An 18,805-nucleotide genomic window follows, 5' to 3' on the forward strand; every position below is an offset into this window, starting at 1 on the left:
CCTCTCACTAATACAGGGATTTCTTAACCTGTGGTGCAGATACTTGACGGGAGCATGAAAGGGGTTCAGGGAGTGCTTGGAATTAGGTGTAAAATGTTGTGGGTGTGCAGTTGCCCTTTTCTAGGATAGGTTGCATGACTTCCATTAACTTCCCAGAGGAGCTTGTGATGTAAAATGGTCTGCCAAAAAATGTGTGAAATCAGCCCGTATGACCATTTGTCAGGAGTGCTGAAGAGAAGATATTCACTTTAAGGTCAATGTTTATAAATCTCTGGTTAGAGATAACTGGTAAGTAAAACCTTTAAGCAGTGTGCAGCCAATCCTCTCATCATTCAGCAATAATTTACAGGTTGTCCCGTAAGCTCCTAGGGGTTAATTTGTAGTAGATTAAAGGAGCATCTATTCTAACTCCCCATTTAAAAAGAGAGACAACATGATGTATTTTTTTCCAGTGTCTTCTCACAGCATTAAATAGAAACTACTACATGAAGTGGTGCTCCATTAATGGAATGAATAGAAGGATGCCATGTGAAGCAAAGAAGGAGCAGCCCAGAAGAGAGGGGAAAGTGCCTGCTGCCCAAACAGCAACCCAAGTTGAAAATCAGAAGGCAGAGTACGAATGTGAAGTTGTGAGCTGGAGTGCTCTGGGCATTGGTAAATATAGTGGTGAAAGACAAATGGACACTTTGTAATTTGACCCTTGGAAATTTGGAGTGGATCCTTGGATGTTCTTCCTCCCATCCATACCCCAAACATTCAGACTTTGTATAAAAGAGTTAGCATCAAAACTGTCCTTCAGAGGACAAATCAGTTAAGAAAAGAAACAAGCCAAGAGCTTTTTGCACTTACTGATTTCTGTATAAATGCAGAGTTTGACATTTAAAGTGGGTGTGTGTCCTTTGAGAGACCAGCCACTGAAACTTTTTCCTTTGAAATTAGGATAATGTATAAACTCATTCCCTAAGAGCTTTATAGATCTCTTGAATTTGTTTCTTGAGCCTGTTGGAATTTGTTTCTTATATTAGGCTGCTAATTTACGAAAATACCCAGCATCAATTAAATGAAAAAGGATATCATTAATTTCTTCCTTTAAAAAGGAAGGCTCTCTTTGGGAACACTGAGCCTACATGTATATTAAGTCAGACTACCCCAGCCTGATGTCTGGATAGACTGACTATTCTAATTGCTCACTTCAAAGCTGCCAAACAGATCCTTTGGATGGTAGACAAAGAAAATGGGAATCTGAGTTGGTGGGAGCTCTGAATATTCCTTATAACACTTAGGTGGATTAATGAAACATAGCTCCCTCCCATTACACACATTTCCAGACATAGTAGACACCAACAAATTAATCCAACTCTCTTTAAATGCAGTAAAAGTTCAAGGTGATAAACTCTTGAGACTTGTGGTGACATCAAGAGATAAACTAAGTACAATTTAAAGGCATCTTAGCACTCTCCAAAAGACTTGCTGATTTGCCCTGAAGGAAACAAGAAATTATCATGGCAATTATGTACTTTCAAAAGTGGTTCTTATTTGAGGACTGAGGAATAGCAATAGCTGCAGCTAAACATTTATTAGTTGCTTACCATGGGTGACGGTTAAGTTCATGTATCAACTTGGCTAGGTTATAGTGTCTAATTGCTTGGTCAAGCAAGCACTGTTCTGATTGTTATTGTAAGGCTATTTCATGGTTTTAAATCATTAGTCAGTTGATTGCATCTATGGCAAATGACATCTACACTCAACAAAGGAGAGTGTCTTCAGCAATGAGAAAAGTGTCATCCAAAGGACTTCTGGGACGATGGCATTGGAGTAGGTAGGCAGGCTTCAATTGTCTCACAAAAACAACAGGAAGGACAAAAGGCTGTCCAAGGGAGCTGCTCTGGGGATCTGCAGACCAAGAGAGGGCTGTGCATCCTCCAGGAGGGTGAGGGACAGAGAGACAAAGAAGTCAAAATGAAAACAGTGAGTTGTTAATCCCAGCAGCCAGGAATGGCACCCATCCCCCACTCACAAGGCGACCATCCTAGATAAAACTCATGACTCACTGTGGCCAACTGAGAGGGGAACGGCATCATCCTCTGTGGGAAGATGGATGGTGCTGTAGAGAGCAGAGAGTGGTTTCCCTTCAGTGATTTTGGCCAACAGAACCCACTTTGAATCTAGGTTCTAACCAAACAAAACTCTCGGCAAGAGGAGGGAGAAAGAGATTCCTCCATAGAATGATTCAATGATGAGCCCCATCTGCTAGCTGGCCAGGAAACTTCACGGAGAAAAACTGCTCTTAGCTGTCTTTCATCTAAAAGCCCTGGGAGCAGACCTGTGCCTCATTAAAGAGTTCCTGGCCCTAATTTGTGTTTTTTTTTTTAATTAATTTTTCTCTCCTTTCCTTCCCTTCTTCCCAGTTGTCTGCTCTCTGTGTCCATTCACTGTATATGTTCTTCTGTGATCCCTTCTATCCTTATCAGTGGCACCAGGAATCTGTGTTTCTTTTTGTTGCATCATCTCATTGTGTCAGCTCTCCATGTGTGTGGTGCCATTCCTGGGCAGGCTGCACTTTCTTTTGCGCTGGGCGACTCTCCTTACGGGACACACTCCTTGTGTGTGGGGCTCCCCTGTGCGGGGGGCACCCCTGCATCTGGCCCTAATTTGATAACTCATGCTGGGTTGTTTTAAAGACTTAGAATAAGTTGAACCAAAAACCAAAGAAGAGCTGTGAAACAAAACCACTAGGCAAGACAGAGAAATTGACCCTCAGAGTAAATTCACCAACATATTCAGATGCCTAGACATCAGCAAAAAATTACAAGCCATACTAAGAAACAAGAAGAGATGGCCCAGCAAAGGAAAAAAACAAAAGTCCTGATGAGACACAAGATTTAAAACAAATAATCAATGATCATCATACAAATCTCCTAAATCAATTCAAGAAGATGAAAGAAAATATGACTAAAGAGATAAAGGATATTAAGAAGACAGTGAGTGAGCATAAAGAACAATTCAAAAACCTGCAAAGAAAAGTAACAGAGCTTATGGTAATGAAAGACACAATGGATGAGATTAAAAATACATTAGAGGGAAGCAGATTTGGCTCAACTGATAGAGCATCTACCTACCATATGGGAGGTGCAGGGTTCAAACCCAGGACCTCCTGGCCCATGTGGTGAACTGGCCAACACACATTGCTGATACATACAAGGAGTGCTGTGCCACGCAGGGGTGTCCCCTGCATAGGGGAGTCCCATGTGCAAGGAGTGCCCCCCATAAGGAGAGCCACCCCATGTGAAAAAAGCACAACCCACCCAGGTATGGTGACGCACACACAGAGAGCTGATGCAGCAAGATGATACAAAAAAAGAGAGACACAGATTCCTGGTGCCACTGACAAGAATGCAAGTGCTCACAGGAAGAACACACAGTGAATGGACATAGAGAGCAGACAATGGGGGGTGGGGGGAGAGAAATTTAAAAATAAATAAATAAATGTTTAAAAATAAATATATTAGAGGCATATAACAGTAGATTTGAATTGATGGAAGACAGAATTAGTGTCTTGGACGACTGAGCATCTGAACTTGAAAAGACAGGAGAAGAGAAAGAAAAAAGATGAGAAGTGAATGTGGCTCAAGCAATTAGCCTCCCATCTGCCATATAGGATGTCCAGTGTTTGATAACCAGGGCCTCTGGGTGAAGGCAAGCTGGCCCGTGTGGTAAGCTGGCCCACGTGGAGTACAGGCTTGTGCAGAGAGCTGGCCTGCATGGAGTGCTGGCCCATGCAGAGAGTTGATGCACCAAGATGATGCAACAAAAACAGACACAGAGGAGGGACAATAAGAGATGCAGAAGACCAGATTGCTGCTGTGGCACACAAGAATGATTGATTGCTTCTATCCCACTCTGGAAGGTCCCAGGACTGGTTCCTGGAGCTGCCTAATGAAAATACAAGCAGACACAGAACACACAGTGAATGGACACAGAGGGCTGACAATGGAGGGAGGAGGGATAAATAAATAAGTAAGTAAGTATAAATAGAGAAAAGAATGGAAAAAATGGAACAGGATCTCAGAGAATTGAATGATAACATGAAATGCACAAACATATGTGCTATTGGTGTCCCAGAAGGAGAAGAGAGAGGAAAAGGGGAAGAAAGAATATTTGAGGAAATAATGACCAGAAATGTCTCAATCCTTATGAAAGACATAAATATCAATACCCAAGAAGGACAACAACACACTCCAAACAGAATAAATCTGAATAGACCTACTCCATGACATCTACTATTCAAAACAACAAATACCAGAGATAAAGAGAGGATTCTGAGAAAAGCAATACATCACATAAAAGGGAACCTCAATAAAACTAAGTGCTGATATCTCATCAGAAACCACGGAGGTGAAAAGAACATGGTATGGTGCACATAAGGTACTAGAAGAGAAAAAGTGCCAGCCAAGATTTCCTTACCTAGCAGAACTGTTCTTCAAAAATGAGGATGAGTTTAAAGTCCTCACAGACAAACAAAAACAGAGAGTATATTACCAAAAGATCAGATTTACAAGAGATTCTAAAGGGAGTGCTACAATCTAAATGGAAAGAACAAGGGTGAAAGATCTAGAGGAGTATAAAAATGAAGATTATTAGTAAGGGGGAACTTTAAGGATAAAAAGACACAATAATAACACATGACAATGGAAAGCCAAGGGATAAAATGGATGAAATAAATAATGCCTTTATAGTAATAACATGGAATATTAGAGGATTGAATTCCCCGATCAAAAGACATAGACTGATAGAATGGGTTATAAAAAAGAACTATCTATTTGCTGTCTATAAGAGATTCACCTCAGACATATAGACACAATCAAGTTGAAAGTGAAAGGCTGGAAAAAGATATTCCATGCAAACAGTAGCCAAAAAAATCTGAATAGTGATACTAATATCAGATAAAATACATTTTAAAATGCAAAACTGTTACAAGAGATGAAGAAGGTCATTATATATTTATGAAAGGGGCAATTCACCAAGAAGAAAAAACTATAATAAATATTTGTGCACATATCCTGGGTACCCCAAGACACATGAGGAATACACTAGCAAAACTGAAGGGAGAAATAGATGCCTCTAAAATAATAGTTGGAGATTTTAATACACCACTCTCAGCATTGAATAGAGCGTCTGGACAGAAGATAAATAAGGAAACAGAAAGCTTGAATAATATGATAAATGAGCTTGACCTAACAGACATTTATTAAGCATTACATCCCAAAACAGCAGGATGTAATATATATTGGGTCACAAGGCAGTTCTAAATACATTTTAAAAGACTGAAATTATACAAAGGACTTACTCTGATCATAATGGAATGAAGCTGGAAATCAATAATGAACAGAAGAAGGGAATCACAAATATATGGAGACTCAACAACATACTCTTAAATAACCAGTGGGTCAAAGGTGAAATTGCATGAGAAATCAGTAAATATTTTGAGGAGCATGAAAATGAGAAACAATGTATCAAAATCTATGGGATACAGCAAAAGCAGTGCTGAGAGAGAAATTTATAGCACTCAATGATTACATTAAAAAGAAGAAAGAGCTCAAATCAAAGACCTAACTGCACACCTGGAGGAGCTATAAACTAATTCCAAGCCAAGCTGAAGGAAAGAAATAATAAAGATGAGAGCAGAAATAAATAAAATTGAAAAGCAAACAACACAACAAAAACAATAGAAAGAATAAACCAAAAGTTTGTGCTTCAAGAAGATCAACAAAATTGACAAACCCTTAGCTAGACTGACAAAGAATAAAAGTTGCAAGTAAATAAAAGAAATAAAGAAGATGCAAATAAATAAAATCAGAAATGAAAGGGGGGATATTACCACTGACCCTGCAAAAATAAGAGAATTCATAAGAAGATAGTATAAACAACTGTATGCTAACAAATTAGACAATGTAGACAGAATGGACAAATTCCTAGAAACACACGAACAACCTACACTAACCCTAGAAGAAGTAGAAGACCTCAACAAACCAATCAGGAGTAAAGAGATTGAAACAGTCATCAAAAAGCTCCCAAAGTGAAAAGCCCATGATCAGACGTCTTCACAGGTGAATTCTACCAGTCATTCAAAGATGACCTAATACCCATCTTGCTCAAGCTCTTTAAAAAATTGAACAAGATGTAATGCTACCAAATTCTTTCTATGCAGCCAACATCATCCTAATATCAAAACCAGATAAAGATATTATGAAAGAAGAAAATCACAGACCAATTTCTTTATTGAATATAGATGCAAAAATTGTCAACAAAATACTTGCAAACAGAATCCAAAAGCACATTAAAAGATATACACCATGATTAAGTAGGTTTTATCCCAGGTATTCACGGATGATTCAAGACACACAAAAAAAATCAATTAGTATAATAAACCACATTACTAAATTGAAGAAGAAAAATCACACAATCCTCTCAATTGATACAGAAAAGACATTTGACAGAATACGGCATCCTTTCTTGATAAAGACACTCCAAAAGATAGCAATAGAAGGAAGCTTTCTCAACATGAATATCTCATAGCTAGCATCGTACTCAATGGTGAATGACTGAAAATTTTCTTGCTGATATTGGGAACAAGACAATGATGCCCATTGTCATCACTGCTGTTCAATATTGTGCTAAAGGTTCTAGCTAAAGCAATTAGGTAAGAAAAAGAAAGAAAACACACCCAAATAGAAAAGGAAGAAATAAAACTTATGTTATTTGCTGATGATATGATCATATATCTAGAAAATCCCGAAAAATCCATAACAAAGCAACTAGAATAGATGAGTTCAGAAAAGTAGCAGGATACAAGATTAATACACAAAAAACAGTAGTATTTCTATACAGTACTGATGAGCAATTGAGAAGGAAGTCAGATAAAATTCCATTTATAATAGCAGCTAAAAGAATCAAATGTTTAGGAATAAACTTAACCAGGGAATTAAAGGAAAACTGTATTCAGAAAACTACAAAACATTGCTAAAAGAAACTGAAGACCTAAATAAATGGAAGTACATTCTGTGCTTATGAATTGGAAGACTAAATATTAATAAGATGTTAATTCTACCCAAACTGATTTATAGATTCAACACAATCCCAATAAAAGTTCCAACAGCCTTTTCTGCAGAAATGGTAAAGCCAATTATCAAATTTATTCGGAAGACTAAGGGGCGTTAAATAGCCAAAAATGTCTTTATAAAGAATAAAGTTAGAGGACCCTCACTTCCTGATTTTAGCTACAGTGGTAAAAAAGCATGGTGCTGGCACATAGATAGACATATTGACCAATGGAACTGAATTGAGAACTCAGAATCTCACATCTATGGTCAAATGATTTTTGACAAGGATATCAAGCCCACCCAACTGGGCCAGAACAGTCAGTCTATCAACAATGGTGCTGGGAAAACTAGATATCCATATCCAAAAGAGAGAAAGAAGACTTCTAACAACTTACACAAACATTAACTCCAGATGGACAAAAGACCAAAATATAAAAGCAATGATCATAAAATTCCTGGAAGAAAATGTAGGGAAACATCTTCAAGATCTTGTGGTAGGTAGTAGTTTCTAAAATTTTGCACCCAAAGCACAAGCAACAAAAGAAAAAAATAGATAAAGGGACCTCAAAATTAAACACTTTTATTCTTCAAAATCTCTGTCAAGAAAATAAAAAGACAACCTATTCAATGGAAAAAAATATCCGATAAGGGTTTGATTTCCATGTTCATAAAGAGATCATACAACTCAAAGATAAAAAGACAAGCAACCAAATTATAAATGGGCAAGATACTTGAACAGACATTTTTCCAAAGAGGAAATATGAATGGCCAAAAAACACATGAAAAAATGTTCAACATCACTAGCTCTTAGTGAAGTGCAGATCAAAACAAGACACCATTTCATACCTTACAGAATGACCATTATTAAAAAAACAGAAAACTGTAAGTGCTGGAAAGGATGTGGAGAAACAGGAACACTCCTTCACTGTGGAAGAATGTAAAATGGTACAGCCTGTGTGGAAGACAGTTTGGCAGTACCTCAAGAAGCTGAATATAGAACTGCTGTATAATCTGCCAATTCCATTACTAGGAATGTATTCAGAAGAACGAAAGCAAGGATGCAAACAGACATTTGCACACTGAAGTTCCTAGCAGCATTATTCACAATTGCTAAAATATGGAAACAGCCCAAGTGACCATCAACCAATGAATGGATAAACAAAATGTGATATATACATAACAATGGAATACTATTCAACTGTAAGAAGAAATGAAATCAGGATGCATATGACAACATGAATGAACCTTGAGGATATTATGCTGAGTAAGATAAACCAAATACAAAAGAACAAATATTGTATGATCTCACTGATATGAACTAAATACGATGAGTAAACTCGTGGAGGTAAATTCCACAGAGTATATGTTACTAGGAGATAGAGTGTGGTTTGAGAAGGGGAACTGATGCTTAATGTAGAATTTTTTCATAAGGTTTATTGTAAAACTGTGAAAATGAATAGAGTTGATGATAGCATTATAGTAAGTATAACTAATACTGCTTATGTATGTTCATGTATGGGTGATATACTTCAGTAAAATTTTATTTTTAAAAAGTCTCATCAATCAGTTGAAGGCCTTAAAAGGAGAACTGATGGTTTCAGCAGTCATAGAGAAGAATTTTTATCTTGACTTCAGCCAGTCAGTTTCTCCTGGGAAATTCAGTGCCAACATCTTTGGAATCTCCAACTTGCATCCTGCCCTATGGAATTCAGACTTGCCAGTCTCTATGGTGGCATGAGCCAACTCCTATTTTTTAAAAACAAGCTCATAATATTGTGCGTGTGTGTGTGTATACAAGCCCTGTTGTTTTGCTTCCCTGGAGAATCCTAACACACCATGTGTCAGGCTCTATTCTACAAACTTAAGCCAATCATCTGGAGTCCTGTTTGGAAGGACAAGTCCTGACCAAGAGTACCCTCAAAGCTGCCAGAGCAACACACACACACACACACACACACACACACACACACACTTAGGAATCTCAGAATGCAGATCATATAGCAGGAAAGTTTAGTGTAGCACAAGGCTTAAATGATTTAAACGCCAGCAAAGCACTGGTAAGAGGTGAGAAACATGAGAATGGAGAAAGGTTGGAGTGGAGAGGAGGCAGTACTCAGGCAAAACTCTGCCTTGGGTAGAGTGAAATGACTGGAAGCTGGGAGTCAGGCAATCACTATGAATTATTCTTGGTTGGGGACTCGTTTAATATCATCGCTTATTTTGAACTTCTCCCTCTGGTTGTTACCGCAACTATATTCATAGCTTCACTGTTTAATGAGAAATGTGTATGTTCCTTTTTCTAAAAAAAATCACAAACCATTTTCACTCCACTCCTATCGTTTAAACAACTGTATGTTTAACTTTAAAAGTTGAAAAGAGTCCCTTCAAATGAAATAAAGTAGGCAGCTAAGGCTAACAGGGCAGCTAATAGGGTATGTGCTATTTCAAATACATCAAGTAAGACAAGAATTCAAAAATAAAATTGCTCTAGGCATGTTTTACAGCCATGCCATTGACATCAAATTCTGGAAGCCTAATAGCCTCATTTGACTCTCTCTACCCTGCCTAGTAGTGTTTGGCAGCTGCAGCCCTGATGTCCTGGGTAAATGCCAGAAACTAATTTTGTATTGGCAAAAGTACATCTCACCTAACGCTCTCAGGAAACCACCAGAAAGGTTCAAGAAGAAGTTTTCTCAGAAATGTTTGCTGTAACAGAGTAAGCAGAAGTAATGTTGAAAAAACATCCAGTTTTGTAGCATACTTGAAATAGTCACAGGAATGAGAAAGGCTGCAGAAACGTTTCCCCTGAGATACACTGGCTCAGGAATGGTAGCCTGACAAAAGACCTCCTGGCTTCCAGCTACCACAGGCTGGGCCGCCTTCCCTTTTCTCCTCCCCCAACCTCAGCTCCTCCGCTGGAATGAGCATCTCGCTGGGAGTCCGCTGGCTGAGGAATGGATGTGGCGCCAAGCAACATGGGACACTTTTCTTTTTCTTTATCACCTCAATTCCCAAATTTCAGGGACAATGGGCACCACAGTGAATCTTTCCTCTTGGTAGGTACTCTAAAAGTTCCTTTAGAAAACAATCTTAGATAGAGGCCTTAGTTGGGGTAGACCCCACAACTATGATTTATTTCTCAAACACGCTGGTCTTGTCTTCCAAAATTACATCATGAAACAAAACAAAAACAAACCCCAAACCCAGATCTCTTAAAAATGAGAAAAGTCTTTTAAGTAAAATGGGAGGGATGGATGATTAGTATAAACGGGGCTAAATTAGAAATTAAGAGCACTATATTTCCTCTCCTTTTTCTCCTCCCACCCTCCAGCTCAAGCCTACAAGCCCCAAACTTTGTAAACCTGTTTCCTTGCTTCAATTCTTTTGCAAAAAAGCAGGACACAAACACTATGGCAGTGACATACATATTAGACATATATGCAAATACTCAGATCTGCTGATTTTTAGAGCAATTTTGCTATGCAGGAGAATATACAGCAGCCAGCCTGGCAGAGGTATCTCAGAGAGATAGTAGCGCTTATAAAATAGAAATATCCTCCAAAGCAGGGGTTCTTAACCTTTTTTGTTCCACGGACCCCTCTGCCAGTCAGGTGAAATAAATACTACAGTAATTTATTTATTGCACACATTCATAAGTGATGGAAATGCTAGATTTCAGTCAGAGAAAATAAAGATAATAAGTTGATTTTTTTCCAGTTCAAGCTCACGGACACCCTGAAGTCTTTCCACGGACCACTTGGGGTCTGTGGACCGACAGTTAAGAACCTCTGCTCTAAAGGCATTAATTCCTGATAACTTTAGAAATTGAGAGGACTATAGACTTTTAAACATATGGAACACTCCCCTCCTCCTCCTGTACAGCAAAGTTACAAGCAAATGTAACTTTGTTCTTGACAACTTCCTGAGAATTTCATGAGACCACTTGAGATAAATGAGGACACTCAGCGTGTCACCAGATCAGCTTTGGAAAATAACAGCTGCAAAGATCAAGATATTAGAATTGCACTCAGGGCAGCGGACTTGGCCCAGTGGTTAGGACTTCCGTCTACCACATGGGAGGTCCGCGGTTCAAACCCCGGGCCTCCTTGACCCGTGTGGAGCTGGCCCATATGCAGTGCTGATGTGTGTAAGGAGTGCCGTGCCACACAGGAGTGTCCCCGCATAGGGGAGCCCCATGCACAAGGAGTGCACCCTGTAAGGAGAGCCGCCCAGCACGAAAGAAAGTGCAGCCTGCCCAGGAATGGCGCCGCCCACACGGAGAACTGACACAACAAGATGACGCAACCGAAAGAAACACAGATTCCCGGGTGGCTGACAACAACAGAAGCGGACAAAGAAGACGCAGCAAATAGACACAGAGAACAGACAACCGTCGTGGGGTAGAAGGGGAGAGAAATAAATAAATAAATAAATTTATAAAAATAAAAAAAAAAGAATTGCATTCACCTCTTAGAGTGTCTCATTCGCTTCCTGGTTCTGTGATTAACATACAGTAGGGGCTTAATTAATATTTGTTGAATGAATGAGTAAAAGGTCACATATATGGTTCACTTTTTCTGATTGAATGTAGTATTATGGTTATAGGGAAATGTCTAAAACTGTGGTTCTCAAAGTATGGTCTCAAGGTCAGTGGCATCACATGATCTGGGTACTTGTTAGAAATGCACTCCTCCCCCCATCAAAACTGTGGGGCAGACCTGCAATCTGTGGCCTACCAAGCTGTCCAGGTGATTCAGATGCCTGCTGAAGTTTGAGAACCACTGGTCTAAAAGGATCCTTTAACAAGGAGGTGTTTCTTCCAACTCACCTGCTAAAGATGAGAACTATGTACTTGCAATTCTTTTACCATCTCATTGAGAAATCTCCTGAGACAGTGACTTGACCAAATCTCACTGTTGAAGGTCCCCCAAGAATACAGTGGTACCCAGGCAAGAGAAGAAAAGATATTCTCAGCCTAACAGGGCTGAAAAGAGCCAAGATTCAGAGCACTGGAGACTACCCGTAAGTGAAGACACCATGGCCTCACAGTCTTAAAGGGGCATTCAGTAAGGAAATTGGGTCTGGAGCCAAGAGGTCCAGTAGCCTTCCCTCTATTTAGACTCTGGTTTCTATGTGCTCTCCCAAGAGAGACTGAATGGCTCTTGAGACTCCACTGAAGGACTATGCTCTCCCTGTCAAATGGCAACCACCTGAGTCCTTGGGGACCACGGTGGTGCTGTTCTGCAAGCTGCTCGCAACCCCTTCAGAATGCAGGCCGCTGGTGCGAGGCGATTCTGCAGCACGGATCTGAGGCTCAGTGCTGCTTGTTTTAGCAATCTAATTTTTTAAAAAAAGAGTTCTTGTCCAAATTGAGCTCAACTTCCAGTTCTAATTGGTGTGACCAACTCATCCCAGTTCACTTGGGCCTGCCCCAGTTTGAGCAATGAAAGTCTCATATACAAATTCAGGCAAACTGAGATGGTTGGTCTCCCTAAGTTATGAGAGTTCTAAGGACAAAAAACAGCCCCAAGTTTGCTTTCTGATGGCTGAACCCCCCAAAATCAACACAATTTACTAATGAGCAACATGAAAGATAAAAGGAAATAACGGATAAAGGAAGTATATGGAATTAAAGAAGCAACTGGGTCAAAGTCTGTGATTTGTTCAGCAGTTGTTGGGGGCGGGAGGCAGATCACATCACAATCTGAAATCAGATCACTAAAACTTACACCACATGCCCTCAGTGGTTTTCTACTACACATGTCCACTGCCAACTGTGACACCTCAGGAAGCCAGCACAATACTGCTTGCCCCTTAGCACAATTGTCTCCACACTAAAAAATTCACCCTCCTCCATCTTCAAGATGCAAGGTTAAGTTACTTTTAGCATGGGCAATAACTTTATGGATTTCAAAACACATATATTGGGGAAGTGATATGGCTCAAGCAGTTAGGATGCTCGCCTACACATGAGAGGTCCTGGATTTGGTTCCTGGTGCCTCCTAAAAGAAGACGAGCAAGACAGTGAGCTGACACGATGGGCTGGTGTGGCAAACTGACCCAACAAGTTGATGCAATGGGAAGACACAATGAGGAAACATGAGAGACATAAGCAGGGAATGGATGTGGCTCAAGTGATTAGGTACGGGTTTGTTTCCTGGTGCCACCTAAAAGGAAGATGATGTCTAGTCTATCCTCATCCCAGCAGCTGGAGTGCTCATTTTAAAACAACTCAGATCATGCCACTCCTCTGCTGAAAATGCTAGTGGCTCCCATTTCACTTGGACTGCATCCTCTCTACTTAAAACGTGGACCACAGAAGAGGCACTGGCTCTACCTGGGAGCTCGTTAGGACTGCAGACTCTCAGGATACACCTTGATCTAGTGAATCAGAATCTTCATTTGAGCTAGATTTTCAGAGAGTCTGTTATATCATTGAGGCTTCAGAGGTACTGGCCCTGCATCATCTGGCTCCTCATCTCCTCTGTCTCTCCTTCTTGCTCTCTCTGCTCCAGTCCCACTGGCCTCTTTCTACTCCTCCAGCATTGCATACTTGCTCTTTCTTAGGGCCACTGCTGCCACGGCCAGTCCCTCTGCTTGCAATGTGCTTCTCTTAGATATCCACGTGGCCAACTAGTTTGCCTCCTTCATGTCTTTCCTCAAATGTTGCCTTCTCAGTGTAGCCTACCCGAACCACCCTGCTTAAAAGCACAACTGTCCCCTCAGCCTCACCCTCCCTGCTCCGGGCACTCCTAATCTCTCTTGCTCCACTCCCATTCCCACCCCCTAACACTTAACTCTTCAAGCATCTGGTACAATTGACTTATTTATTAGGCATATAGATTATTGTCTGTTTCTCTCTGCTAGAATGTAGTATCACAAGGACTGGAATTTTTACCTGTGTCATTCCCTGATGTATTACAAGTGCCTGCAACAAAGCAACTGCAGTGTGGTCTGCAGACTGACTGCTGTTACTGGGCCACAAGATTAGTAAAGAAATTTAAAGTGTTTAGAAAATTTTAGATCAATCTGAAACTGATACAACATCCAAGTGCATATTTATTTTTCTAGTAATTCGTTTTTATTGTATTTTACAAAAGTATCCAGTTACGCAAATTAGAAAGTAAACAAACAAACATTGGTCTTTTCAAAAGAGAGAGTTCGAGAAGTACTGGCCCAAGAGTACCTGGCACTTACTTAGCAGTTGCTAATAATTTGTTGAATAAATGAAAGGACAAATGCCTAAAGAATAACTTTTTATGTAGGAAAATCAGATCAGGTCTTTACATATTCCTGTCAGTCCAATGAATAATTTAACTGCTTAGACTAGTGGCCAAAGTGGCATGTTCTGGGTATGTAGTACCTTTCTCTGGCCCGTCAGGAATGAACCAGGACCAGACAAGCCAGTTAGTGACACTTCTTAGGATCTCTGATTAAAGGACTTGAGCAGTCTTTGGCCAAGGTCTGCATTTATACAATTGCATACTTGGTTGCATGCCTGCTCTGATCAGAGCTGTCCTGATTAACTTAAGCTTGATTCCCTGACCCACTTCACCCCACTGGGCCCATCTATGGAACTCACTGAAAGCTGAAAGGGAAACTTGTTGGATGTTAGTGTTTTTTTGTTTTTAAACTAAAGTGGTCATGGTATACTCATTCAACCTTCCACGAAAGCAGGGATTGAAATAATGGCTCATTTAAGGCAAAGAATTAAACACAGAGAAATAATTTACTAAAATGTCTCTTACAAAACATACTTGTTTCTGCAATGGATAAAGATGAAAACATATATAAAAATGGACAACTTGGGAAACGGACTTTGGCCCAGTGGTTAGGGCGTCCGTCTACCATATGGGAGGTCCGCGGTTCAAACCCCGGGCCTCCTTGATCCGTGTGGAGCGGGCCATGAGCAGCGCTGATGCGCGCAAGGAGTGCCGTGCCACGCAAGGGTGTCCCCCGCGTGGGGGAGCCCCACGCGCAAGGAGTGCGCCCGTGAGGAGAGCCGCCCAGCGTGAAAAGAAAGAGCAGCCTGCCCAGGAATGGCGCCGCCCACACTTCCCGTGCCGCTGACGACAACAGAAGCGGACAAAGAAACAAGACGCAGCAAATAGACACCAAGAACAGACAACCAGGGGAGGGGGGGAAATTAAATAAATAAATAAATCTTTAAAAAAAAAAAAAAAAAAAAAAAAAAAAAAAAAAGAAATGCAGAAAACTCAGGCCCCACCCAGACCAGTGATATCAGAATCTGCATTTAAAAAAAAAAAAAAAAAAAAAAAAAAAATGGACAACTTTTGTTCTCTAATTTTTCTTTCTAAGGTCGAGGAGAATTTGATTTACAGAATGCTTTTACTACCTAAGCCTTCTTTTCATCTCCCCCTGTTCAAACAACAACAGCAACAAAATGAAACAGTTTGGATTATTTTAACTTATTCCACTAGTATGTTATATCTACCTGAGGGTGATTGTCAGGCATTTTTTTGTCCCAAGATTATCAGAAATACTTTTTAAAACCTTTCTCTGACTCACTTCTCAAGTAGAGTTTCATCTCATTCTTGCTTCCACTATATTTCCTAATGCCTTTGGGTGCTCAAGAATTCAATTTGAGGACCTAGGCTAGGTGGTGAGGGGAATTCATAAATGCAAATATGATCTCAGAGTGTTTAAAATCTATAGATGTAAAAAGTAACTATCACACAAGGCAGGATCTATAAGTATTATAAGGAAAAAAAAGGACCCAGAGGTAGGCCTGCCCACTGAAGACTGGGCAGGATTCAGACAAGTGAACAACGAGAAGGACAGACATTGGAGCAGATGGAGCAGCATGAAAAAAACCACACAGGAGGGAAGGACTGCACCAGGCATGTTTGGAGAATAGTCTGGGCATTTTAAAGCACAGGGTGTGGAAGAGAGATCAATGTAAGACAGAGCTAGAAAGGTAAATTTGGACCAGAATATAAGAAGCCTTGAATGTCATGTCAAGAAGCTTAGAGTTGATGCTTGGGCAATGGGGAGCCACTGAAGTGTGGAGAAAGAGAATGTCATGATCGGGTTTGTGTTTTAGAAAAACTCCTTGGGCAACTATGCCTAAGAGAAGTTGAAGGAGGAAAAGAATGGAGGCAGAAAGACCACCACATGGGATGCTCTTTGCAAGAGAGTAAGGGAAAGTAGTAGTGATGGTGACAGACCCAACGGAAAATCCCTGAGATTAGAAGGAAGGGTCAGCTGTTGAAGGAAAGGGCATATGAGCCATTGACAGCAAATCAGATGTGTAACTTTTTAATAAGTTTGACTTTTGGGGATACTTTCCTAAAGACTGGGAGAGATTGTAATCCAACAAATCTCCTTTGTTTTTAGTAGTTATTCATTCAACATGTAATATATGTCTACTCCCCCTGAACTATCCCACCAAAACATAATGCCTTACTGTAAAACTTAGATTTCTCTGCGTACAATTTGTACTCACTTTAATAGATTACCTTTGCATCTACATAATATCAATAATGATAACCACAACAGCAGCAGCTGATATTTATTGAACCCTTATTATAAACTAGATACTATGCTATGCCCTTTACTTACATGAGCTCATTTAATCCTCACAACCCTCTCAGATGTAAACTACTATTTTCTTCATTTTACATATATAGATATTAAGGTAAGGAAATATTAAGTGACTTTGTTAATAATACACAGGAGAGCAGAGATTTGAATCCAGGCAGGTCTGACTCCAAAACCTGTGCCTTTGGATACAATTATACTGTTTAATTTCTTTCTTAGGAATTTCATGTATTTTAAAGTAGAGTGGTAAAAGAAAACAAGACAAATGGTACAAATAGAAGACAAGTAGCAAGATGACAGATTTAAACCCAAACATCACATTAAGAGTAAATGGTCTAAATACTCCCAACTCAAAGGCAGAGACTGTCTGTCTGTCTAGAAAAAAAAAGTCAATCAAAATCTTATGTAAAGGATTTTGCTCCATTGCACCATCTTTTCCCTACATTTTCCTCTTCTTTGCACTACTTCTACCCCCCCCCCCATGCATTATAGCCTTATTCTTGGATACCATTTGACTATGAAGAAAATATTCCCTTTGACAAGTTTATCATTTACTGCTTATCCATTTTAAAAGTTCTGCTTTGATGACTCATCCTCTCTTGTGTCTCTCTGAGAGTTTCAGTCACATATGGACTGAAGGTCATAACACATTTATTATGGACTTCCCACTTGGTAGTATATTACTTTGTCACTGTAAAACAGGCAGAGAAGAAATTTGGGGAGACTGAGAAATTACTGCATATTTCAGAAAAACAGATGAGGTTGACATTGTTTCACATGAGTATTTTAAGTTGGAAAGTCTTCTTTTCTTGGAATGGTCACATTCCAAGTATCTTCTGGTTCATAAATATTTCTTAGGATTGCTTTCCTTTTTTATCTTCCAGGAATATTGATTATTGCCACACATAAATCTGAGACTGATTTTTATCATATTCTGTAGCAAAGAATTTAGAAAAGGGGCTAGAAATGGCTATTTCTGAAAGGACTGTGGCATGGTAATTGTATTCTTGCTGGAAGAATAGCCATGTTGCCCAAAGGGCAGGACTATTTTCTAAATCATTATTTTTTTTTTTTACCAACCCCTAGATTTTGATATTAAATGATCTACTCTACTAAAAGATGGTCAATTGTTTATGCTTCTTTTATAAAATGAAGTTTGAAACAGTTTCCTAATTTGAGGATTTTACAAATGAAGGGGAAAATAGGGCCTTTGGTATTCATATTCTTTCCTCAGAAAAGTAATCTTAGGTGGTTTGAATAGGCAAGAGATGGCTACCTTTAATACAGGTTTTGCTTCCAGCCCTTATAGCTTACCAAGACTTAACTTATTACTAACATTTGGTCGTATTGCTATCTAAGTCCTATTTTCTGGACAGTACTGCCAAAACAACCCATTAAAAAGTACACAAACATGCAAATTGTAGAAGCAGCATAGAATCCGAAATGTTCTCCTTACCAGTTTTTAGTGTGGCTCCCAGTGGCCTCAGGCCTTGGTGATCTGGAGCAGCATGGCATGTCTGAGAAGACGGCGAATCAGTCCCAGAAACTGAGTGCTTCAGAAAGACCCAGCAAGAGAAATATTATTGCTATCCTCTGATGACGCAGCCGTAAGGACATGGCTTCCATTTAACTAAGGGACCCTTAACCCCAGTTGTAAGGGAAGAAGTTAAACATATTGGATTGATTTGTGTGGTGCGGCTGTCTTGCACTTGAATTGAGTGGAGGTCCTCTCCTTGGGGCTATTGGTAGCAAAGTCTCGACACCTTTTGCTTCATCCATTTATTTCTTCTTCTGAACAAGTCAACCTAGTCCCCTCCTAAATTAATTATAGCCCAGAATATAAAAACAGCTATGTGCCAATTTTCTCCTATACTTAATATTTATCTTTTAGAAAGAAAAAAGAAAATCTATAGGAAGGTATTAATCTACTTAACATTTCTAAGTACATCATCCAAAGGATTTTGTTTTTTAATCTTACATATGCTCAGCAGAGTAACTGGAAAAAACTGAACATTTTCTTCATTTCATCCTTTCAACATCAAATAGTAGGCAGCAAAAATTGGATCAGACTTCAAAGCCTGCTGTGGGCTCCAAGTCACAGAGAGACGCCTCCATTTCACATATTGAATTCGAGCAGGATATCA

The 18,805-nt window shown here is 39.7% G+C and overlaps 1 protein-coding gene across 2 annotated transcripts in view; it reads right to left on the reverse strand.

Annotated features, from left to right (window-relative positions):
* The window catches only part of MYO3B (myosin IIIB), a 529,864-nt gene that overhangs the window by 82,608 nt on the left and 428,451 nt on the right, over nt 1-18,805 (reverse strand). For both annotated transcript variants that reach the window (XM_023589485.2, XM_071216296.1), the window contains one exon: nt 18,118-18,214. In XM_023589485.2, the coding sequence (XP_023445253.2) occupies nt 18,118-18,214 (97 nt within the window). The remainder of the gene's footprint in view (nt 1-18,117; nt 18,215-18,805) is intronic.

The sequence above is a fragment of the Dasypus novemcinctus genome, chromosome 7 (genome assembly GCF_030445035.2).
Source record: "Dasypus novemcinctus isolate mDasNov1 chromosome 7, mDasNov1.1.hap2, whole genome shotgun sequence".
Taxonomy (NCBI): domain Eukaryota; kingdom Metazoa; phylum Chordata; class Mammalia; order Cingulata; family Dasypodidae; genus Dasypus; species Dasypus novemcinctus.